Here is a 24544-nt window from a genome sequence, read left to right as displayed (position 1 = left end):
TGGTGCAGGACATGGTTTTTGACATGGGATGAGCCTGCCAGTCAAGGAACTGGCTGGGTATTTACTTCCTCACACCTCCTAATCTGCTGAGAATGAGCTGGAAGGCTCATAACAATTGTTGGTATTCACAATAAAACTTCCTTTGGTCTCAGAAGCCGCTCTCCTATATGACAGGTTTCAGAGTAACAGCCATGTTAGTCTGTATTCGCAAAAAGAAAAGGAGTACTTGTGATAGGCCATTTCTTAGACCAGGTCTATACTAGGAAATTAGGTTGGTATAACTACATTGCTCAGGGGTGTGAAAAATCCACACCCCTGAGTGACACAGTTAAACCAACCTACCCCCGCCTGTAGACAGTGGCTAGGTTGACGGGAGGATTTTCCCGTCTCCCTAACTACCACCTCTTGGGGAGGTGGAGGACCTACGCGGCAGGAGAACCCCTCCGGTCAGTGTGGGTAGTATCTTCATCGAAGTGCTGTAGCGCACCATTGCAGCATTTTGTGAATAGACAAGCCCTTGGTGACGGTCCATCGTCAGCATTTCGTATGGTATCCGGGGGTCCTCAATTCACCCAAAGGCATGGACTTTGTGACTGAAGGGGAGATATGCACTCCTGTTTGTGCACTGGACAGACAGCCAATGGTCTGTTATTTTCTTTCTAAAGTTATTGTCACTAAAATGCATATTTAATGGCTTCTCCTTTTTACATCTGAGTTGCATTTTCCTTCTTAAGCATCCGTAGTGACCTTAATAGCTAAGGAAGCTTATTTTAATCATGAAAATGCAAATCTGGGTAGCAATATCTAGCGCCGTGAGCTTATTTAATTACTCCTTTATTTGACCCATTTCTGTCTCCATTTCGGTTTGCAGCACTTCTCCCCTCCCACCTTGGACCTGGCCTTTAGCTTTCCGATCTGGGGTAGAAGGGGCTCTCTGCTTGGCTTAGCATGGCTGAGATTACAGGGGAGGGTCATTCTGATGATCAAGCCTAACAGTTTGGTTAGGCGCCTGTCATTGTAATGTGTGGTTTTCTTGCTGCTGCCTCAGCTCCACTCTGTCTCAGCTGGGAAGGGGCAAAGGTTGGACAGGGAGTCGCAGACAAGTGACTTCTTGAAAGCTCATCCACAGTGAGTGCCTCGGCTCTTTCATGAGGAGCGTTTCTCACACAGTCGCTCCCTCACCCCAGCAAAGTCCCCTCAGAAAGCAGTTTCCATTAAAAAACCCCCTTTGCTTCTAAACCAGGAAGCATCCTTGCCCCACAGCATCTGGGAACCTCTCACTCTGAGAAAGGGTTTAGCCCCTCCTGGCTAGAAATGGGCCCCAAACCAGAACCATTCCCCAGCCCTCCCTTGAATTTTGTGGGAGCATTTGGATTAATGGAGCCCAGGTCCAAACCATCCCAGCTTTTAGGCTTGCAAAACAAGAACCCAACTAATGAGGGTTCGCAAAATCACTCCACCCCTACAGACTGCCCCTGTTCAACAATGTACTACACACAGCTGGACGTGCCACTTGTAAGAAACAGCAGAGTTCAGCACACTGCACCTTCCATACCCCAGAGAAGGGAAAGTCATTCCCGACGCTGCTATGCAGCCAGAGGGGGCAGAGGATCCTCCGCTCCCGAGGTTTGGCAATGGGCGCTAAGCCATTTCTAGGTCTGTCTCATCCAGGGGCTAAGGGTTGGCTTTCTCTCTCTCAACTTGATTGGTGAGCTTTCTTCCAGCATGCCTGACTCATGCCCCTGTGACCTCAGACAGCAGTGCAGGGCAGTGTGGATTTTATGGAAGACATGCTTTTAGCACTTTGCCTTTAAGAATTAGTCACTTATGCCATCTCTGACCCCTGGCGTAATTTCCTGTTGGAAAGGGATGGGGGCAGAGTAGATCTATTGCACCATCTGGTTCAAATCTCCACTCCCAGGTAAGGTTAGGAGGAGCAGGAAGTCCAGCCAGATCTCCTGAAGGGACATCCTTGTTCCAGCCAAACTGGTGGGAATTCAGGGAACAGCAGCAAGACTGAATAAGAGACTTGAAGGATGGATTTACAAGGAGGGGAAGAGAAAGTTATCTAAAATCCATTATGCTTGGCTTAGGGATGAGGAAGTGGGGACATCACTGTCTACAGGAATATGAAAGTACAGGGGTTGTTTGCGGTGGCAGGGGCGGGGGAGAGCATGTGGCATGGATTTGACGATGGGCTATAACTGGGAGTAATGAGACCCATCTATCGAGGGACTCATATGGGCACTATCTCTGTAGTGCCTGAACTGAAGTTAAAGGCAAAATGTAGGCTGAATGCCAGGAAAATGACATGAAAGCCAAGCCTATTAGACTGTGGAAGAATCTCCCAAAGGAGTGGGAAAAGCCCCATTACCTGGGACTTGAAAACTAGGCTGGACAAAGCAATGCTGAATAGAAAAGGAGACGATCCTGCTTGGACACTCCCTGGCCCCTACCAGCAGGATAAAGCAAGCAGGGCTAACAGAGCATTTCCAGCTCTAATTTCTACAATTCTGGAGCCAGCTGTCCAATCCCTGGCAGTAGGAGCTCCTTCCCCAGCAGAGCGGTTCAGGCCTGCCTTTCATTAGCTGATCTTTGGCACAGTATTCACTGTCTCCCGTGTCCTCCACATGTTTCACTCTGGTTGTGTGAGGTTCGGTTTGTCTGTTCCCACTGAGATATCTATAAACACTTAAGAAATTTTAACAAATGCCAGCCAGCAGCGTTCTGCCTCAAGGGCTTCCGGGGGAAAGGCTGCTGTGGGGAACACGCTGATGCACTGCTCAGCCATCTCAAGAGCAGATTGAGAGCCAAGAGGCACCGTGTCTACAGTCTGCCCTCCCTGAGGCTACTGACAGGGCTCTGCACTCGCCTGCTAGGATCTTTTAATGTGAAGCTGAAAGGAACTCAGAGCTTTGTGAGGCTTCTCTGGCCTGATCTTAGGGGAAGGAGACACAGCAAAGGCGTCATCTCTAGTAGAAACATTTTCTCCATGTGTGTCTGAAAAACAAGCTGAACAGCAAACCCCAGCCTAGTTCCCTTCACTTCACTCCTGTGCTCTCCTGCCACAACCACCCCTGTCCCTTTCCCCACACCTCTTGCTGTCCCAGCCCACTTTGTCTTCCTTTTGAGAGTCTACAACACAACACAGCCCTGCGCTGTCTTAGCCGTTTATGGAGGGAAAGGCCTCTGTCTCTCCTATAGGTACTTGGAGCGGCTTTATGGGGAACTCCCAGGCACTTTCTTCTCTCCCTTCCCCCCAGCTGCCTGTGAGTAAGGATGGAGTTGAGCTCACAGTTGCAGGATCACGCAGCTTGGGGGCACCAGCTGGTCAAGCTTCTTTAAGACACACTCATTCTCTGCTAAGGCAGATAAATCTCAGTGCTCTTGGAAAAGTTTCCACATGATGGGGATCTCTTGGTTTCTCTCTGTCGCTGACGACCCTGAAAGGTCAGATTGCCAGCATCAAGCCAGAACCTCCCCCAGCACACGACTGAAAATCTTATTCCTCTTCTGTTTTAACCCTCAATGCTGCTTCCTACACATTCGGCTGATGTCCATCTTGGTGGTGCAAGAAGGGCTCTAAGGCCATACACAACACACCTCAGAGCAGTTCTGTAATCTGGCATGGCACACTGGGTGTCCTGGGAGGAATCCTGGCTTCCTGGGGTGTGCATCAGCTGTGGCATTCAAGAGGTTAATAAAGAAACCCATTCCACTATGTACTTAGACAGCAGGCTCCATTCCGGGGGGAAGAACCAGGGGCCTGGGTCTGGGATGCTGGTGGGGAGGGAAAGTGGGAAAGGAGGGAGAGGGTGTCTTACAATTGGTGAGCACTGCAGTTATAGAATTTGAACTCCGTGCTGACGAACATCTTGCCTGTCTCCTTGGATTTCAGCTGGAGCTCCAACCCGAACCAATCTGCAAAGAGAGGAGGGGAGGAGGCGTTACACGAGAAATAACGGAGATTGCAATTGGCGAGGTACTGGTTTTCTTTCAAGGCAGGCTTGATGATTTGCTGAGCCCCCCCCACTTCTGGTGTGGTGCGGAGAAAACCAAGCACCTCTGGTCCCACTGGTGCACTAGGACACCAGGCTGCACGGGGTCTCTGAAAGCGAAGAGTCTCTGAGCAGCCAATAATCCACACTCTGTGTATCCTCCGGGGACATCAATGGAACATGCCATGCTGTTCCACGGCTAGCCAGTGGAAGCTGCTACAAGAGCATGACACCGCCTCTCCCAGAGCCCCTGGGAAGCTGAGCCAACTGGCTCCATGGACCACCCCCCACAAGTCAAATCACACCTAATGAGGGGGGAAAACACATTGGAGATTTAGGGTTTGCACGTCACCTTAGGTCACAAGTGAAACGAGTGTGGCGGTCTCATCACATTCCCTAGAGGAGGTTCAGCATAAACTCACAACAGGACTGGGGATAATTCACAGTCTATCCTGAAATGCAGCCCAGGAGGGGGTGTTGCAGGCAAGGATGGAGGGCACTAACAGAGCTAAGTAAGACGCTCACCACTGGAATAATCAAGAATAAACTGCACTGGCTGAGCTGTGCGAGGGAGGTTTGCTCTTCACTTTCCTAGCTCTCTCCAAACCCCTAACTTTCATGAGCACTCAAATTCAGCATAACATTTTACATATACGAAAATATCAGCAGGAAAGCACAGATGACACCTGGAAGCACGCCACGGAGAAAATGAGTTTAAAACAAGTAGCATTCTGGTTCTGGTGAGGGGGGTAGTGGGGAGAGGAGGAATATGACAGCAGTGACATTAATGAAGAAATAACCCAAAGATCAAAACCAAAAAATAGAAACCTCATCCACCTACTCCCAGCAACTGAGTCAGGCCTGAGTGCAGCAACCCCCACACTTTCACCTCCCACATCTGCCTAGCATGAAGGGTGAGTTCCCTGGTGAGATGAGAGACAAGAGGGTAGCTGGCTTGAAGATTCACCAGTTATTGGGGTTTCTTGGGTACAGCCTATATCCTGAGGATCTGGATTGTTACTGAATAGCCACCTCTGACCCCCTTCCTGGATGATTTGTCATCCCGCACAGCATCAGCGGGGTTCAGGCAGGATTGATATTCATCTGTGGTCTGCTCTGCTCTGCCAGGCAGCTAGATCTAGACCTGCTTAGCACTCGCTGGCTCCTCTCCCCCATAAGGTGAATTCACAGGTGAAACACAAGGCCACCAGGCAATACTGCAATAATTAAATCAGCTCACCTTGGTCCACAGGTATGGCGGGGACATCTTTAGGGGCTGGTGAAATGCAGACAACCTGGCTGCCAGAAACTTGGCCTTCCACCTCAGTGAGGTTTCCAAACAAACAGGTGATTCCAGCTGACAGGTCTGGAGCATCACTCACCAGCAGGCTGAGCTGGAACAAGGGAAAAGGAAAGAAAAAAAATACAATCAAGATCCCATTAGGGGTCAGAACTACCCAGAGTTTCCTTTAGATTTTCAGCACCTGCTGCTTCTCTGTGGAGCGTCAACCCTACACAGAGAAAAAGAGCAGATGCATAGCACCCAGCCACTCCTTTCACTGTAACCAGAGGAGGAAAGGTGGACAGTGTTGCAATTTTTTCTCCACTGACCTATGATGGTCAGACAGTCCCCTCTAGCCAGTCCCTGGGAAAAGGGTGGTAGGTGTTCTGGGAACAGCCAGCTGCTGGGCAATGCCTGTCCCAGTGCAGCACCTGGAACAGAATAGGTGGGGAGGGTGTGCAGCTGCTTAGAAAGGAATAGCTGGGAGCCTATAGGCAGCTAGATCCTCCCAGAGGGACAAGTAATGGCTGGGAAAACAGAAACTTTTCCTTCAATGTTTAATGGAGGTTGGCAGTTGCTCAGTGAAAATGTGGGCACTGGGGTTGGATTTGGGAATATGGGTGTCTGTGTGACCTCTGGCTCCTAAGGGATTGGAATATCCCTTCCCTTACCAACCCCTTCATGAACCTGAACTCCATGTTCATGGGAAAGTATCTGTAGAGAAAAAAATGGCTCTGTCACCATGAATCTGAGCCTGCGTGTCTGGAGCACTGTCTGTCACAACTGAGCTACCCTTGCCCATGGGACTGAGGGCCTGCGCACAGAATCGCCTGCCACCTGTACCTACCGGAAGGCTGTGCTCAGACACAGAGATGCTGCTGGGCTGCACAGTGACACTCATACACTGGTTGATGCTGGCTGCAAATCGGTACGGCTCATCTGCTCGCTCGCACTTGTCCTTCCGGGAGCACCTGATATACACACAAGCGTCAGTGCAAAGGGACACCTGATGAACTTATCTCTGTCTGTCAAACAGCAGGGGGTGCCACTGCTGGTCAGGACCATGGTGCATCAGCAGAGTGGTGGGAGGGAAGCCCAGCAATGGCTGGATAAGTGCAGCAACAGGGGGTAATAATGACCAGGACCAAGGTGCAGCGACAGAGCTCTGCGCACAGATTCCAGGGCCAGTATAGCAGGTGCAGAGGCTGCAGATCAGAAAAGAAATGCACTAGCAGAGACATCTGGGGTACGGGGGAGAAAAGAGCCCTGGGATGAAAACACCACTGAGTGCTGCTAGGAGACATGCACAGTCCTACCCAAACTGTGCCTGATTGTAGAGGTGTTGAGCACCCACAGACTTCAGGTGGATCTGTGGGAACTCAGCATTTCTGAAAACCAGACCCACTATATCTGGCTCAGATCAGCACTATGAGTGCCCCATTTCTGTCAGCAACAAACTCACAATCCACATGCTACCTTAAATAAAAAGCAATAAAAGACATTAACAAGACAGCATGTGCACATTAATTAAAAGGAAAACACGCGGCTAATAAATCTTCTCTTACAAAGCCATGGGTCTTGAAGTGCTGGAAGCTGTAATTTCTTATCCCAAGGCTGGAGACACTAGAGTTAAGTTCAGTTGTCATGCCCGAATCTCCCTGACTCTCCCCACCCTCCTTCCTCCTCGCAAAGAACCCATTAAGTGTGCCAAGCTGAATGATGAGTGCTGCTCCTGGAGTGTACAGTGTTCTGTGCTCATCGCCAAAGCCATTTCACTGAGTAGAACCTCAGTGTGGACTGAAATTCTGATTCACAATCAGAGCTGCTCTCCGAATCCGGAGAGGTGAAGTAAAGAGGGCTAATCAGTTCCCACCTCAGGACTCTGCCCCATGACTGGAAATTAAGGAGCCTTTCAACAAAACAGAGGGCTGAAAATGCTACCGCGCAGTATGTGGAGTCAAGCTGTGACACTCCCTGCAGGCAGGCAGGATATTGTAAAGCACGTTTATTACAGCAGTGCTTAGGGACCAATCCAGATTGGGGCCCCATTGTGCTAGGCACTGTACAAACACAGAAGAGTCAAAGGCTGCGGCTGGATTTTTAAAAGAGCTGCATAACTTTATGACCATCCGTATAATTGCAGTTACATAAGCTAATATAAAGGGGGCCAACGACAGCCAACTGTGGTGATGTGGACACCTGTCCACTAGGAACCGGATAGAGACTCTCCAACTTATTTTACACAGAGCAATGACCATTAAAGTAAGCATTACCAGCTGTCCCTGCATAGTGGTATCAGAGTAGTACACTGCTTTTCTATCCCATGGTACACAGGGAAAGCAGAGTCTTTCAGATTCCACTATACAGCCGTGGCTGGCATATGTTGAATTTTATTGGTGTCAATGAACAGTCATCAAATGATATCAACTTTCACTTACTGTTAACCTCCAAATGCCATTACCAGTCGCCTGAGACCCCCGCACCCATTTGAATGTATTTGTTACTTTACGCAGTAAAGTGCTGTTCTCCCACGTAGGACTGGTCAGTGGAACGAATACTCAACACAAAGTCAGGTTTTGCTCTTTTGTTTTCCTTGTGGCAGGGCTGGATGCGATCTTAGGTAAACATCTACATTAGCAGACACACTGACTGCTCCACAAAGAGTCTTAATCTCCCCGTGCCAAACCTCTCCTAAATGAGGTGACAAGAGCCTTGCAAAATTGAGACTCAAACAAAAAAAGGGAGCCATCTTCATTACTGAAAGGCTGTTTGCTTCTGAATAAGAAAAGCACTAAGAGGTGACCACTTTCCCTTTCCATACCGGGCAATTGATGTAGCTGTCCTCCTCACCTTCCCTGCTTTCCCTTTTTTTGAATAGAATAAGGGCATAGGCGGCAAGTTATATCTCCAAGTGGTGCCTTGGCACCAGCAATATTCAGAGCCCAGGGGCCCAGCTCCACCAATACTTGGGGCTGGGTGTCCCCCTGGCCCACCTACTGCCTCCCCCGCGCCTCCTACGAGTGCCCCCCAGCCCCCTCTTGCTGCCTCCCAGGGTCCTGGAGCAGAGCATCCCTGGCAGCCTCTTCCGAGCAGCTCCCTGCTGCCTCCCTGCAGCAACTGCTGCTGCAGAGTCCTTGTGCCCCCATCTCAACGGCCAGGGCAGACTGACTGAGCCTCTGCCCTTCCCCCTCAGACCCTGCCCTTCCCCGGCGGGACCCTCCACCCGCACAGGGGGCCCCCGCCCGCAGTCACCGCTCCTGCCCCACGCTGGGCAAGGGGCAGCCCCATCCCTCGCCCCCAGTGAGGCTACAGGCAGGGGCAACAGCAGGGGAGGAGGCGCACGTAGCTCCCCCCGGCACCCACCACGGGGGAGGCGAGGGAGATTCCTGGACCTGAGAGGGGCCCTCGGAGCACATGCAGGGACAGTGGTGGGGGTCAGTGTGCTGCTGGGGGGGGGCGGGAAAGGGGGGCTCCTCCCCGAGAGCTCGCTGCTGCCGGCAGGGAAAGGGCTGGGGGAGTCTTCCTCTCTGGCCCCTGTCCCAGAACAGCCTGTCTGCACCCCAAACTCATCTCCAGCCCTGCCCCACCCCAGAGCCCACACCCCCATCCACAGCTTTCACCCCCCCACCGCACCCTCAACCCTAGCCCTGAGCCTCTCCAACACCCCAAACACCTGAACCGCAGTCCCAGCCAGAGCCCTCACCCCCCTGCACCCCAACACCCTGCCTTAGCCCTGAGCCCCCTCCAACACCACACACCCCTCATCCCCCCACACCCCAACCCTCTGTCCCAGCCCTGAGCCCCCTCCAACACCACAAACCCCTCATCTCCAGCCCCAGCCAGAGCCCTCATCCCCCCACACCCTAACCCTCTGCCCGAGCCCCTCCAGCACCCCAAACACCTTATCCCCAGTCCCAGTGAGAGCCCTCATTCCCTTGCACTCCAACCCTCTGCCCCAGCTCTGAGCTTCTAACACCCCAAACCCCCCAGCCCCAGACAGAGCCCTCAACCCCCACACTCCTACTCTCATCCTGAGCCCCTCCCACACCCCACACCCCAAACCCCTCACCCCCACACCCCTACTCTTGCCCTGAGCCCCACCCACACCCCAAACTGCTCATCTGCAGCCACAGCCCTCACCCCACTGCCCTCACCTCTGCACCCCCTCCCACCCCCAAACCCCCTCCGAGAGCCTGCACCCTGCACCCCAGACCTCCTCCCCAACCCAAACTCCCTCCCAGAGCCTTGAATAGGTGCGGGGCGGAGTTTGCGGGGGGGAGTTTGGGCAGGGGCAGGTTCTGGGCACCACCGAAATTTCTACAAACCTGCCACCCCTGAATAATGGATCTAAATATGAATGCTGCTAAAGAAAAGAATTATTGAGGTTTAAGTGAATCTGGAAGATAGCTTTAAAGTGAGCTCTTGACTGGAGCCTTTATCTCACTGACTCACTGGAAAGACTCTTTTTTATCCTACTATTTATGGCAACAGCCCTAACAGAGATAAATAGGTCTGTAGACAATAACATACTTGCAGAGAGCAGCATATAGAGTGAGCCTTGCAGGCTGCAAATTCCAGTGGACCAAGGATACTCAATCTCCTTGAGGCCTCTGCCTACCTCCCAAAGAGCAGAACTGCTGGAGGAGGAGTAGTAAAAATTAACCTCTCTGTCTTGATTATGAAGTAAAAGAGAATGAATGGAGATCACACCCCAAGCTGGATCTTGGGAATACTGTACATGAGGCAGGTTGCTCATTCTTTTGGATGGCGGTGAACCAAGGAATCCGGGAAAAGGAAACATACCTTTCCCTTGGCCATTTCTTGTAAAGATTTTTGGAATCTCATGCTATGTCCCGGACTCCTGGAAGGCTTCTTAAATCAAGGTGCAACATAGTGTGTGCTGTGTCCTTCTCCAGTGGGAAGTCCCCTACCCTGCTACTGCTACCAAATAATGGATTTACTCCCTTAGATCAAATGTTAGTGGCCTGTGCCACGGTGCTGAAAATCTGTCCATAGAAAAATTACCACCACAATTAATGGGCAGCCTAAAAGGTCTTCAGGCCAGAGGTTGTCTTCCTGTTCAGCCCTGCAGGGCCTAAGGGTATGTCTACCCAGCAAGGGGCAGTCTGCAGTGGCAAGTCTTAGAGACCTGGTCTACAGACTCGAGCTCATGCTGTGGCGCTCCTCATAGCTGCACAGATGTTCGGGCTTGGGTTGGAGCTCAGACTCTGAAGTCTACGAGAGGGGGGTAGCCTGAGCCACAATATCTACCCAGCTGTTTTTGGCACTGCAGCATGAGTCCTGTGAGCCTGAGTCTGACAACCTGGGCTCTGAGACTGTTGCTGTGGGCTGCACATATGTACCCTGACACTGTAATGAACAACAGTTAAAGGGGAAAACCTGCATTGAAATACTTGCTTATGAACTACAGTGTGAAATCAGACTCAGCTAATCCCCAGTACGCCTCCACTGTATATTGGCCCAGACCACAGTCTCGTCTATTCCAATATTAAGTTCCATGTCTACCCCTTGCTTCTTCCGTCCCTACCCCAACCTGCCTCCCGACACCTCTGCTAGGGATTAAGTGTATGCAGAAGCTGTTAGTTCAGCTCATTTCACCGTTTTGGCTTTGATTTTTGTTCCTCTGTCTCACAGGCTTGTTGAGGTGAATGTATGTAAAGGCACCTCACCTAACACAGGGTTGCTCTTTGTCCTTCTCTAATAACTAGATGGACTATAGAGATTTGTTGTTCTGCTGCTGTGTGTAGCCTAATAGATCTGGCCCTTTTGCCCAAACACAAGCAGCTCCTGCTTTGAGATTCAGAGATCGTGAGTTTAATCCCCACAGATGATTTAACTAGGGGCATCATTACACTTAGATTATAAATTTATGCGTACACAGTGCCAATTACAAAGGGGCCCCAGTCCCTGACTGGGACCTCTAGGCACAACTGGAAGAGAAATATTAAATAATAATAATAATAATAACAGTACGCTGTAGTCACTCAGAATTTGAAGACAGCAGCAGGGATAGAACTCAGATCCTCCTGGTCACTTAGAGTTTTATGGCACCAGTGGATACAACTGAGATCCTCCTGCTCTAAAAGGGGCAGTTCAGAGCCTATGACACACAGTCCTGATTCCATCCAGCAGACGTCAGCGGTGTGTCTGTCTGTCTGTCTGACTCGCACACCAGTTCATGACCACTGTTATGATTTCAAGATCCAAAAGCTTTAGTTGCCTTGGTAGTCACTCAGAAATTTCTGGCTAAGCATCCACAAGTTCAGATGCTGATCCGAGCATCCCGAGTCTGCAAAATTGTCCCTAAATCCCACATGGATAAACTGTTTCACAGGCTCCCCAGCTCACCTTCCCTGCTTCTGGCTGGACCAGAAATACAGCGTTATGACAAAGAATGTCCGCAGTTGTTTTGATATTTCTCTCACCATCCAGGACCCGGAAGTGCAGAAGCAGACTCAAAACAGAAAAAAGGTGGGAAAAGCAGTTTGGTTTGAATCCTGGGCTAAGGCTCTCGGTTGGGTCTTACTGTATCTGAACTGGCTCAGGGATCCCTGATGGTCACTTTACTGTCACAAGGGCTTTGCCCCCTCCGCCCTCCCACACTCTGCCTTTCAGTTTCAATTTCCTCAGCCCCCTAAACCCTCTCTTTTGTGTCTCTTTTTGTCAGCCCTCTGTGAATGCAGCATGAACAGCACATCCTGACCTGAGACCTCCCCACCAAACACAGAAGCAGCTGGCCCATCTGGCAGGAGTGAAATGTAAAAATTAGAGGCGAGGGATGACAAATGAAATACAAACACGCCAGCATTGGGGGCTTCCAAACAAATATGACAACGGCTTCAGTAACAGCAAGATAAACTAAATTATTTACAGCTTCAGACAGGGGCTAAAAAATTATCATTACTCTGGAAAGGCAGTGGGAAGGCAGAGAAACTCCAAGGAAGGGTAGAAAAATACCAGCAGGAAAGAAGGTGCTGTAGTGGCCCGTGTACTGCAGGCTGTTGGCCAGATTTAGCCCTCTACCTCATTACATGGTCTGGATCCCCCAACCTTCCTGCTGTGCTCCCCTTTTATCTGAGCTCTGTATGCGCAACACTCCATGCCCCTGGCCTGACTTCTCTTCCGACAAGTTATCAGTCCCTATGTGGGGCAAGGGAAAGTCATTTAACGGTTAAAGGAGGGGACTGGGAGCACGAACTCCTGGGTTTTGCCTGCCCCACTACTGACGCTTTGTGTGACCTTGAGCAAGTCATCATCGTCATCATTTGTATTCAGTAGCACCTGGAGGCTCAAACTGAGATCAAGGTCCCATTGTGCGAGGTACTGTACATGCACTGAGAGACAGTCCCAAAATGCTTACAATCGACACAGTCATGACAGCCACAGGGCGTCAGAAACAAAGTCTCTTAATCTCTTCATGCCCTAGTTTTCTTCTCTGCAAAATGAGGATAACCATCCTCACCTTCCCCTTCCAGGGGAGTTGTGAGACTTAATTAATTAGTATTAGCAAAGGGCATAGTGATCCTTTCACCTTCCAGCTCTAATCACCAGACAAAGTGAGACTTGTAGTGGGAGGGTATAAACAAAAAGAGCCATAGCTTAAGCAGCAACTAGATGGAGAACAACCTGACTGGGAAGTCCGCCTGTTTATTAAGGTCCCCCGCAACACTTCCTGGTCCTGTCTGGTAACTGTGGAGCACCCAGAAGGCTACAGCCATTCCATAGGACCGAGACCGATTTCAAAGATTTGTAGGTCCTGTGATATCGCCATCAATGGACAGAGTCAATGAGGGGTTGGGTAGTCTGGTCTCAAAGGGAGAAGCAATGAAGGAGGAGGAAATAGACAAGCTAGTTAGGTAGGTAGCAGGGCCAGCTCTAGGCACCAGCAAAACAAGCAGGTGCTTGGGGTGGCACATTTCTAGGGGTGGCATTCTGGCGCCGGCCATCCTGCCCCTAGAAACGTGCCCCTGCTGCCCCAGCTCGCCTCCGCTCCGCCTGCTCCTCTGAGCGTGCCGCCGCCGCTCCGCTTCTCCCCCCTCCCTCCCAGGCTGGCCGCGCACCAAACAGCTGTTTTGCGTGGCCAGCCTGGGAGGGAGGGAGGAGAAGCCGAGCGGCGGCGCGCGCGGGGGAGGCAGCAGTGGTGGAGTGGAGGTGAGCTGGGGCGGGGAGCGGTTCCTCTACACCCCCCGTTACTTCCTGCGCTCCCCCCGCCACCCTCGCTCCCCTCCACTCCGCCTGCTCCCCTGAACGCGCTGCCTCTCCCTCGCCTGAGAGGGACGGGGGAGAAGCAGAGCGTTCAGGGGAGCAGGCGGAGCGGAGGGGAGCTAGCATGCCCGGGGGAGGAGGCAGAGCCAGAGATTTGGGGAAGGGCCGGGGCCGGGCACGAAAAAAAGTGGGGCAGCAAAAACCCTAGAGCCGGCCCTGGTAGGTAGCAGCAAGGCAGCAGAGCATCATGTCCTGTGACTACTGGTTATTCTCTGAAAGTTTCCCAGAATGCGGCGACTGTAATTCAACACACGGTTCCCCAAGCTGTGGGAGTGCAGATAGACCCCCGTGCATACAGGTCTCTAATCCAGCCCAGATTTTGTGTAGAAGCCTTTACAGCACTCCTTCTCGCGCCCTCCTAACACCTGCTGCTTCGGCATGTGGCCAAGTGCTATTGTGTGGGTCCCTGAACTCTGTCCCTCTGCCTCCGCCCCAATTTCCACTCATTTAATGGGAATGCTTTGGTGGCTGGCACAGAGCCAAAGGGCTTTCGATTCCTTTCTACCAGTGTGCTCCAGGTTTGTCCCCCTTCCGCTTTAGCAAGTGAACCCTATTGCCACAGACAAAGTGCAGAAACACCGCCTGAATTCAGAGACCCTGTTTCCTGAAGCTCCCTGGAAAAATCTTTAATTCCTTTGTCTCCACTGACATGAGTTAGAGCTGCTGGTCTCAAACCTAGCACAGAGCCCCAGCCTAACCCACAGTTTCCTTGCTTTGCTGGGTTTGACTCACTGCCTGAAGCACTCCGTTTTCTGACATTCCAAAGTAGTAGTTAAATAGTCTCCCCTCACCACCTGTAAAGAGCCAAATCCTCTGCTCAGGTGCACACTTGCAACCTTCCTGATGTCAGTAAGGTCATATAATCCACCCCATTATTAAAATCTCCCTCCAATTCGGAACCATTCGGGATTTAGGTAAATAACAAGGCTGTGTGAAACTAGTGGGCTTCCATTCCCGTCAATTTCAGTTCACCTGGTTTCATGCTCTTTGATATTCACTTCACATGCTGGATTTATTCCCCATCTCCTAAATCTAGGGAGTATATTTTCTTTTTTAACAGGACTTCAGTGATATTCAATAGCATTCACCCTGTAGTGCAGGGAATTCCCCTGTAGGAACAGAGGGATTGTAAAAGGCTGGTACTGTATTCATGTTTGGTTTTTTTTTAATATCCACATACAAGAAGAGTTCAGGTTTTTAAGGCTTCTCTTGCAATACTACCCATTAGCTCAAATCAAATAGCTGATGATGGACTTACATGTGATGAAGAGTGCACCAGCCACAGTGAGGGTCCCCTGAGCTCAGACATTCCCCACAGGTTGTGTATTGCTCACAGGATTCAACAGGAACCCTGGACACCTGGAAAGGAAGTAAATAAACAGGTTTATTGCATTTTCACTCCCCTTGTCTTCACAAAAAACAAACAAAACAGCAGCAACTAGCCCTTTTATAGAGACTTTTCTCTGATTGCAAAGCGATTCACAAACTTTAACTGAAGACTAAAAAAATCCTTGTGGGGTAAATCAATACTATGAAATATTATACCCGTTTTACAGACAAGAAAACCAAAGCATAGAGGTGCTGAGTAGGCCACACAGCAAGTCAGTGGCAGAGCTGAGAACAGAACCCAGTACCCTGTTCTAACGTGTTCGAGAAAACGACTCTCCATTTTCTTCCTACAGAAACGTACGGGTACGTACTCAACAACTAGCCCGAGGTGCAGCCCCTGCCGCAGAGGCTATACTGCTATTTTTAGCACGCTAGCTTGAGCAGACCTAGCATGTGTCTGTCCACTTGCAGTTGGAAGCACGCACCCCAGCTGCAGTGTAGCTGTATCCTGTGTTTCAAACAGGCTGCGGAAAAAGTTCTTAGCAGGAAGGTTAGGAGGAAATAAAATTCCCCAAGAGGATATGGAATGGCAGTGCACGTTTGAAGAGCAAATACTGCCATTTTGGTTTTGCTTTGCTTTCGTCCTTCAAATACTGTAATTGAATTTTGGGCCCAGTAATAACGTTTTCAGTGATGCATGGTTAAGATAAAACTGATCAAATTTCAAGCTTCCATCCCTAGGCTGGTAGCTACAGGGATCAGGAAGGAATTACTCCAGGTTATAGAGCACTGAAAATTGGTGAGATGTATTATAAGGGTCTTCATCTCCTTTAGCAGGATCAGGTATGGGTCCATACTGGCCCTGAAGGGCCAGTGGTCTGATAGAAGGGGATAGATAAATCCTAGACGTCGGTGTTTCATAGGTCTCCTGCTGGCCCTCGACATGGCCGTCGACACGGGTGAATTTCAGCCTGGGAGAGCTTCCTATGAGCACATCTGGATTCCATGAGAATCTCAGGGCAAGAGCAGACGGTTACTCTCGGATCCTCAGTGAAGTAAAGTACTCACAATACATAGCAGGACAAGCCATATTAAAATAAATGGCTGTAACCCTGTGCAGTCACAATTCCATTTCTCAGGATCACTGACAAGACTTCTTCAGATAAGGGAGTAAAAGTTTCTCGAGACCAAACAATGGGGCTGCCTGTCTCACAGGGGCAGGGGAGCAGGAGAGAAAAGAAAATGAAGAGGGGATGCCTCTGTCAGCAGGGACTTACAAAATCACCAGGAATCTGGCCATCAGGAAATAACCTCACACAGTAACCTTCACGAACAGAAAAGGTACATTTACACTGGTGAGATGTTACAAGGCCCTGTTAACTCCCCCCCGAGGTACTGCTTACAAGACGAGGGCTTTAACCCTAGTGTCATCGCCAGATTCCAATTATGCTTTGCCTCTTTGAATCTCCTCCCTGCAGCTTCAATGGGATGATGTATTTCTCTCCACTTCCTGTCCTAAAGCCATGGTATGGGCTCCTGCATAGTGTTCAATAGCTCTCGCTATTGAAGGTCGTGTGTTTCAGCACCGGACTCATTGCCACAAGACAGCACTGAGGGCAAGGACTTAACAGGATTCAGCACAAGGACTGGACATTTATCTGGATCACCGGAACATCCAGTCTCAAAATCAAACTAACAAGAGTTTGGGAAGGGACATAAACCCTCCTGCATCCTAATCTCTATCGAACAGGGCTAGAAGGAGACATTACCTAGGGGGAGGTTATCCCATCACTGCTTACTGTGAGGTTCTTTTACCTTTCTCGGAGGTGCTAACCACTATTAAGACAGTATACTGGACTAGACGGATCTCCGGTCAAATCCAATATGCCAATTCATATAAAGTGAGAGTAGTCTACATATATTTATTTTTAAAAATCTTATATACAGTCTATGAAGTGCTGTGGGATCCGTTGGGATGAAAGATGATGTGTACATGTTTTTGTTAATAAATAATAATAATTATTATTACTACCTATCATGTTGTATCAACAGCAGAGACACAAATGTACCATTTACAATAAATAGCAACATACAGTCAATCTTGCCTGGCAAAGAGGCCTAGCGGAGGGGGTGATCAGGGCTTAGCCTGTGCAGACAGATTGCACAGCAGTCTGGGGTGAGCACATCAGAGGCTCTTGCTGGTTTGTGTTAGTGAAATCTGTCTGCTAACACACAGGCAAATGCTCTCTTTGGCAGCCGGAAGGCAGAGTTCTAGTCCAAGGATCCAGTCCCAAAACCACCCCCACGCGCATACTTGTTTGGAGGCGTAAACATGTGCTGGGATGGTCCAGGACAGGACGTAGACTGCTGGCTTCCATATGGCTCACAGAAACAAATCTTGGAGGTACTGCTTGCAAGCTGGGACTTGCAAATCAGACTTCAGCAGGTCAGCAATCCACAGTGACACACAGCTTGTATAAATCATAAGGTTTTGACTGAGTTGGGAAGCAGAATTACACCCTCATGAAACCCTGTCCTCTCCACCCAAGAGGAAGCCATATTTTACCATAACCCTGCCAAACCTTCCCTTCCCAGGAGACCATACAAATGCACCCAGGAAGAGACCATACTGTGTCGTAACAAAACATCTCCTCTTTAGAGGTGACTGGCCCAGCCAATTCAGTACCGGCCCCCAGTAGGCAGGACGCCTCAAGTACTGTTAGTTATTTAGGTATTGAGCAATGGGTTTGGGTGGTAAAAGTCTGTATGCCTGTTTCTCACCGGCTCTGCATCTTGTGCAGCTGCGGACACCGGTGCAAACAGCCAGTGTTACCCAATACGGAATCTAAGTTGGCAGCATTTTATGCTGATTTTGCACAAGGTACAGGGCAGGGGAGAACCCTGTTCTGTGGGCCAGATTCACCACTACGTAACTGCAGTGTTACACCAGTGCAAGTTCCACGGACATCATTAGGGTCACAGCAGCACATAACTGGAGTAACACAATGGTGAATCAGGACCAGAGAGTCCATATCCATGGAGGGTGTGTATTCTTGGTTGTAATTTTTAATGTCTGTGCCAGTGCTGAGTGACAGAGTGAGGCATTTCACAACTTGAAATAAATACTAAAAACCACCTCCATCACCACACCTACCCCTCTACGCCCCCCCAAAAACCAACATTCCCCCCACCAGCTCTTGGCTTCTGATTTTGGCGTGTAATAAAAAGAAGAAAAAAAGATTGAAAGGCAAATATTCAAGAGAAAAGGAGCCCCTGTGGCAGAAATGAAAGTGAACAGAAAAAGGATCTTTTATGTTTAAAATGCTGCATGCTCAAGTAGGCGGGAGAAGAACATTTCTGATTCCTGTTCCAGTTCACCTCTCCCGTGGCAATTGCTCTCCGCCGTGCTCTGGTGTATCCGTTACACTAACCAATGGGCTCCCTTCCGCTCTGCCATCCAAACAGAGCCCTTGTGCAGAGATAACTAAAGCCAAGTGTGCGGCCTCTTTCCTTTGGTTTCTGGCTCCTTGTGAGTGATTTCTGCAACTGGCTGAAAATTAAAACAACTGTCTGCATTACATTCGCTCTGTCTGTCAAAACACGGTCTAGCTCTCAGCAGCTGGGAAGTCAGGGGCTGAAAGGAAGCAGTGTCTCTCTGAACAAAGGCCACTTTCACACTAAGTGTTGTTGATATAGTGAGAACCCAGTTCCTCTCTAAACATAAAACCAATAGGGCTGCTTTTCTTCTTGTTTCCTGGGCCCTACTTAGCAGCTTTAAAAAAATTATATTATATATGTAATTTATGTTGCGCCAAAACACTATGGAGCCATTTCGGCCTGGAATTATCCAGGGCAGCACTTATGGAGGCCTTTGGGTGAAATTCAGTGGTGATGTGAATCGCGATGAAAGGTACACGCCGTTTGTAAGAGCTGTGCACAACACTCACCCATTCGGGATCCCAAGGGCATGCAAGGGACTAACTTACACATGGAGAAGAGCGGTGTAAGAAAAGGAAACAACTGGAGGGTGTGATCAGGGACACAGGAGGTCTGGGTTCAGTTCCTGGCTCTACCATATGCTCTGTCTGTCCAAGTCTCTTGCTCTCTGTACCTCAGTTCCCAATCTGTAAAACGGCAATAATGATGTTTTCTCTCTCATCATTTGTCTGTCTGGTCAACCTAGTCTGTAAGGGGCTTTCTCTCGATAGGTGTCTGTACAGCTCCTAGCACAATGGGGCCCTGATCTCACAGGGCTAGTAACTGCTACTATAGCACAAATACAGGTTTCAGAGTAACAGCCGTGTTAGTTTGTATTCGCAAAAAGAAAAGGAGTACTTGTGGCACCTTAGAGACTAAACAATTTATTTGAGAATGAGCTTTCGTGAGCTATAGCTCACTTCATCGGATGCATACTGTGGAAACTGCAGAAGACATTATATACACAGAGACCATGAAACAATACCTCCTCCCACCCCACTCTCCTGCTGGTAATAGCTTATCTAAAGTGATCATCAAGTCGGGCCATTTCCAGCACAAATAGATGAGTATCCCTCTCTTTCTCTCCCTCTCATATACATACATACATACACACACACACAGACATACCCACTCGCCCCTATTCTGTCTGCAACGTTCCCAAGTTCAGCCCTACTGTCAGAGGACACCACACCCATTGTGGTTATCCAGGTACTTATAAGGTCCCCATCACCACTAATGGATTAAAAGTGCCTATTCTGAATTTTTGTACGTTTTGGAGGCAAAAGTTGTCATTTGATAGAATTTTCTTGTGACGTACAAGGAAGCCTGGTGAAAATTCAAGGCAAACAAGAGTGCACTGGCTGTCACCAAGCGGTTAAAATAGACTCCTTTTCAGCCTCCTAAAGAAAGGGCAGGGAGAGAGAATGGGACTTCCAGAGCCATGAAACTGTCCAGGAAACTAAGAATTTAATCTTATCCCAAAATTGGAATCGGCCTCCCTCTCTTGTTCAGGGTTCCAGGTTGGGACACCTGTCCCTGCAAACATCCAAGTCTCCTGATAGCAACATGGGAGCTGCTGTGAAAGGTTGTCTAGTGCTTGGTCAGCACTGGAGCATAAGGGAACATAGGCCTGTGTGCGTGAGAGAACAGTTGCCTCTACGACCAGTCTTCTGTTCCCCACGCTGGGGAGTTTCTGAGTCCCTGTGAAGATGGAAAGTCAGGTGGCTTCATGATTCTAAGGGCTAGTCTACACCAGAAGTGCTACAGCGGCACAGCTGTACTGATGCAATTGCATTGACGCAGCGCATCTGGTGAAGACGCTCTATGCCGACGGGAGAGAGCTCTCTCGTCCACGTCACAAACCCACCTCCGTAAGTGGCAGAAGCTATGCTGGTGGGAGAAGCTCTCCTAGCAACAGCGCTTATGTTGGTGTAACTTATGTCGCTCAGTGGGGTGGCTTACTCACACCCTTGAGCGACGTAAGTTATATTGACATGACTTGTACTGAAGACAAGCCCTAACCTTCTCCCCCTCTTCACCGGGGCTCTGAGCATTTTGTTCTCCTGATGCTGTTTAATTTTATTCTCAGAATTCCCGTCAGTCAGTGACATGGCTGCTCCTGACATCATCTGGTGTTTAATTAAACCAATTGTCATAAAACAACATGCAAGGGGGGGGAGATTTTCCTTTCTTTCTTTTTTGTTTCGTTTTGCAGTGGTAAAATGGGCTCCAACTCCCCTTAAAGGGGCCAGCCACCCTGGGTAAATACTGTTTTACAGGACCTGCCCTTATGAATCTACAATAAATTTAGATTAGGCTCCTTTTCACATTTTTCAAGTGGTGTGTACTCTTACAGTGCTATAGAAATAATAAATGCCAATAGCAATAATTATTACAGCAACAATTGTACAAATTTTGTACAATTTTTTGTCATGAATTTTGCCTTTTTTTCCTGCTTGTGGAACATCTGTGAGTAAATATCAATGTCAGCAAATGTATGTACTATTCAAAATTATTTGACAAATCTTTCCAAATTAGGTATTAATTTTGAACAGTTCATAGGTCAGATGGGACCACGAAGCCTTACCTGCACAACACAAGCTATGGAAGTTCAGCCAGTCATCCCTGCATTACACCCAACAACTTGTGTCTGACTGAAGTATAGCCTTTAGAAGAGATCTCAGCAAACTCTTCCACCTGCATTGGTTCACTATGATCAAGTCAATAAGTCACCTGTTATTGTTTCTGTTCCCTAATTGGAAGAGTGCATATACACTTCTGGAGTGAATTTCCCATTTGTACTCCACCACACAGCTTTAAAATCACTCCTTGCAAACAAACGTTCATGCTGGAAACTGATGAAATATGATGAAATATCCAAGGAGACATTCAGAGAAAGAAAACACAACAGGATTGTGAACACAGATGAAGCAAAGTCATTTAAACATTTGAGAGAATATTGGAGGAATGTTTTTTGCAACATCATATATTTGCCCAGCTCTCACAATTATCACACATAATCCACTATCCTTGTAATCTGAAATCCAAATACTAAGGATTCCAATGGACTGTATATAGAATGTCCTGAGTTTGGTGAGTAAGAACACCGAACTCCCATGAACAGTAGGCACGATCATGTACCCCTATCGCTAGAGCTCTGCATGGATACAAAATTAGTATCCACATCTGCTCCGCAAAAGTGGTCTGCAGATATCCACAACCCCATCCAAGTCAGTTGGCGTGAGGACAAATACTCAGTACCTATGGAAAATCAGCCCAAGGGGTCTCAAGGCACCCAGAATTAGTCTCCATTTCTAAAAATTTAAGCCTGTTTCTGTCAAAGACCATTGCTAAAAGAGCATAACTCTCTGAGGTCAGGCCTATGGTTGACAACTCCACTCTGCAGGCACAATGGAATTTTCCACCGTCAGGGTAAAGCTCACGTGTGCAGGCGACAGCCTGTCTGAGACCGCAGAACAAACTCCGCCAGGAACTAAGGCTTATCCTAAACCTCCCCACTTCTGCTCCCAGGGCCAGGGACACTGCTGTAGTCTGGGCCTGCCTTCTCTTATAGAAACATAGAGCAGCGTGGGCATCTAAAAAACAAAACCCTACCAAAAGAAACCACTCCCCTGCACACACAATTCTGCCCTTGGGGAGAGGATATGAGAGAGAATAAACCATATGTGACCGGTGTTAGTCACAGTGGTTAATATACAACTGGAAGGCGATCAGATATTACAATGATGAGTGTGACTTGCCCGGCGTGGGATGGGCTATGTGGACTCTAATGCTGCTGGGATCGAGTTTCAGGGTGCTGAGTAGCTACAACTCCCATTAATTTCAGCTGGTGGTTAGGTGCTCAAGCTTCTCTCTCCCCACCCCTGACCCCAGTGATAAGTTCTCTGGGTCTGTGACACTGCTCAGTACACGTGATGCAGCTTGTATAAGGGAGCTCTGTTTTTTCCCTGCTTCCCTCCTTCTGTTCTTTCCATTGGCTCATTGTGGACAGGTGCCAGTCAATCAGCCTTTTCACTAGTGTGTGAAGTGAACAGCTTTGGACTTCATTAGTTCTGCTGTGTCTGGTTACTGCTAGAAACGCCTTGCATTCCTCGCTAGTGCCACCTGTGGCCATAAAATCTGAAGAAGCTGTTCTTTTGATGCCTGCATTCCTGCCCCCCTCTCTGCATTCGCTGTGGAGAAGAGCTGCTTGTTGTGTGAGCTCCCACATTGCCCCCGAACCTGTCAGCCTGTCTCTGTCGGAGAGTGACTGGTCCGCATGCGGGAACAGGTGGAAGTGTATGTGCTAATAAGCATACTTGGAGGCTCGGGGAGGCACAGCAGTGCAGCTCCTTTGCTCCAATTGTCAGAAAACAATCTGTGTGTTGAAATGATATTTGACCACCATGGACACAGGCAGTTATGCTTCTAAACATGATGCTTTCACTGAGTGTCAATAGCTAGCGCTGTGATCCGCCAAAGAGGAGGCACTTACATCAGTCACTTGCTCTCATGTGTGTTTTTCTCTTTCCTTCTTCCATTCTCTCCTTTTCATTCCTTCTGATTTTCCCATTTACTCTCTCTCTCTCTCCCTCCTGCCTTTTCTCTTCATCTATTTTTATCTTTTAGACAACGCCTTCTGTCTTTCTTTTCTGTCTTTCAGTGGTCCCTGGCTGAGATGGAGGGAAAACAAACTAATGAACTTCAAGGCATTCTCTCCCAGCCCCTGCCAGTTTGGGAAGCCAAGAGCAGGCCCAGAAATCAAACCTTCATCTCTTGCAAAGCATTGTTATTTCCAGCTGGGCCGGTCCATTTCTTATGACTAATGTTCCTGCTTTCTTTCAGTTTTTGCCAGGATGTTGCTATCCTTTCATGGCAGTGTGAATTACATTCATTTGAATCCTTCATTTTTCTGTCTGATCTCATTGTTTCTTTGTTTTTGTTTTTTAAAATCAACTCCGATTCATGTTGTTTCTCCCTCAGCCTGCAGACAAGCTACATGGCTGAAACATGGTGTTCCTTATCTTCTCTCCCTAATGCAACATTTCATGCGCACAGACACTTCAGTTTCATAATGATAATTAGCCTGGCAGAGAACATTTTGAAAACAATTAAAACACAAGCAAGTATTTCCACCCTACTTTTGTAAGGAGCAAGGGAATCCCAGTTCTTCTGTCAGAGCTTCTGAGAGGGAAATAAGCTTTCAGAACTGCATGTGATGAGATAGGTAGAGCCCTGCAAATGTCTGAAGCTGGGTGCCCCAATAAAATGAAGGCCCCTAGAATTGGCCGCCAGTTTTCCAAATTTAGAACACGATCCTACAGCTGCAGAACATGATGCTCCAACTTCTTGCGCAAAGGTGGGTTGCTGAGCCCATGAAGAGGTCTGTGCGAGGGAGACAGTCCAACTCCGACTGCAGGACTTAGCCACAGGCTTTAGTTTCTCCGTCAGTCATTTCCCTCCCATTGATTAAAAAGGGGTTAATACCCACCCCACATGGGTGCCATGAGGATGGATCAGTGTGTGCAAGTGCTACAAGCATTAAGCACCACACCACAATGAGATGTATTAAGGACAATAGCTAAGAAGCCAACGCTCACGTGGCGTTTTCTCTCCTTTTCCAATGGGAGTCTCAGTACAACAGCGCGCCCTACCCTCCCTTTACTCGACATAGCAGCTTTGGTGCTGAATTTTTCCCTTCCCTAATTATGAACCTTGTTCCCTGTAATTAAACGATAAAAGACTCATTACTGCTTTCCTTGACTGTCTGACCTGTAACAAAATAAAATAAATTTAAAAAAAAATGGAGACTTTCCTAATCCTCTTAAACACCCCCCACCCCTGTTCCACAAGAACCTTAAAAATAAATAAAACAGTCTCGCTCCAATAAATAAATAAATAAGTAAAGTAGACGTTTCCACATTTTATGACTGCTACCAACACAAGCAGCTGACCTCTCTGACTAGGAGCCAGCCATGGGGCATCCTGTAAGTATGGTGTATTGCCTGGAGACCCATTGCGGGTAGTGAAGTTCAAATGGAAAATCTATTTTTAATGACTTCGGGGAGTGCTGTGGAGATGCTGAGTAATTCAATGTAATTAAAGCGATCTATCATTCAGTGAGTAGGAGCCGAAAGTTGATGAACTTTTCAATGAAATTTTTTCCCCCTTC

The 24544-nt window shown here is 48.6% G+C and overlaps 1 protein-coding gene across 2 annotated transcripts in view; it reads right to left on the bottom strand.

Annotated features, from left to right (window-relative positions):
• The window catches only part of PLXNA2 (plexin A2), a 315976-nt gene that overhangs the window by 96838 nt on the left and 194594 nt on the right, over positions 1-24544 (bottom strand). For both annotated transcript variants that reach the window (XM_084611054.1, XM_084611055.1), the window contains exons 5-8: positions 14825-14925; positions 6128-6251; positions 5239-5392; positions 3825-3921 (exon numbers count right to left, since the gene is read on the bottom strand). In XM_084611054.1, the coding sequence (XP_084467180.1) occupies positions 3825-3921; positions 5239-5392; positions 6128-6251; positions 14825-14925 (476 nt within the window). The remainder of the gene's footprint in view (positions 1-3824; positions 3922-5238; positions 5393-6127; positions 6252-14824; positions 14926-24544) is intronic.

This window comes from Lepidochelys olivacea (genome assembly GCF_965140295.1).
Source record: "Lepidochelys olivacea isolate rLepOli2 genome assembly, chromosome: 21".
In the NCBI taxonomy this organism is placed as follows: Eukaryota; Metazoa; Chordata; order Testudines; family Cheloniidae; genus Lepidochelys; species Lepidochelys olivacea.
Note: the sequence above shows the minus strand (reverse complement) of the source record. Positions and strands in the feature narration are given on the sequence as shown.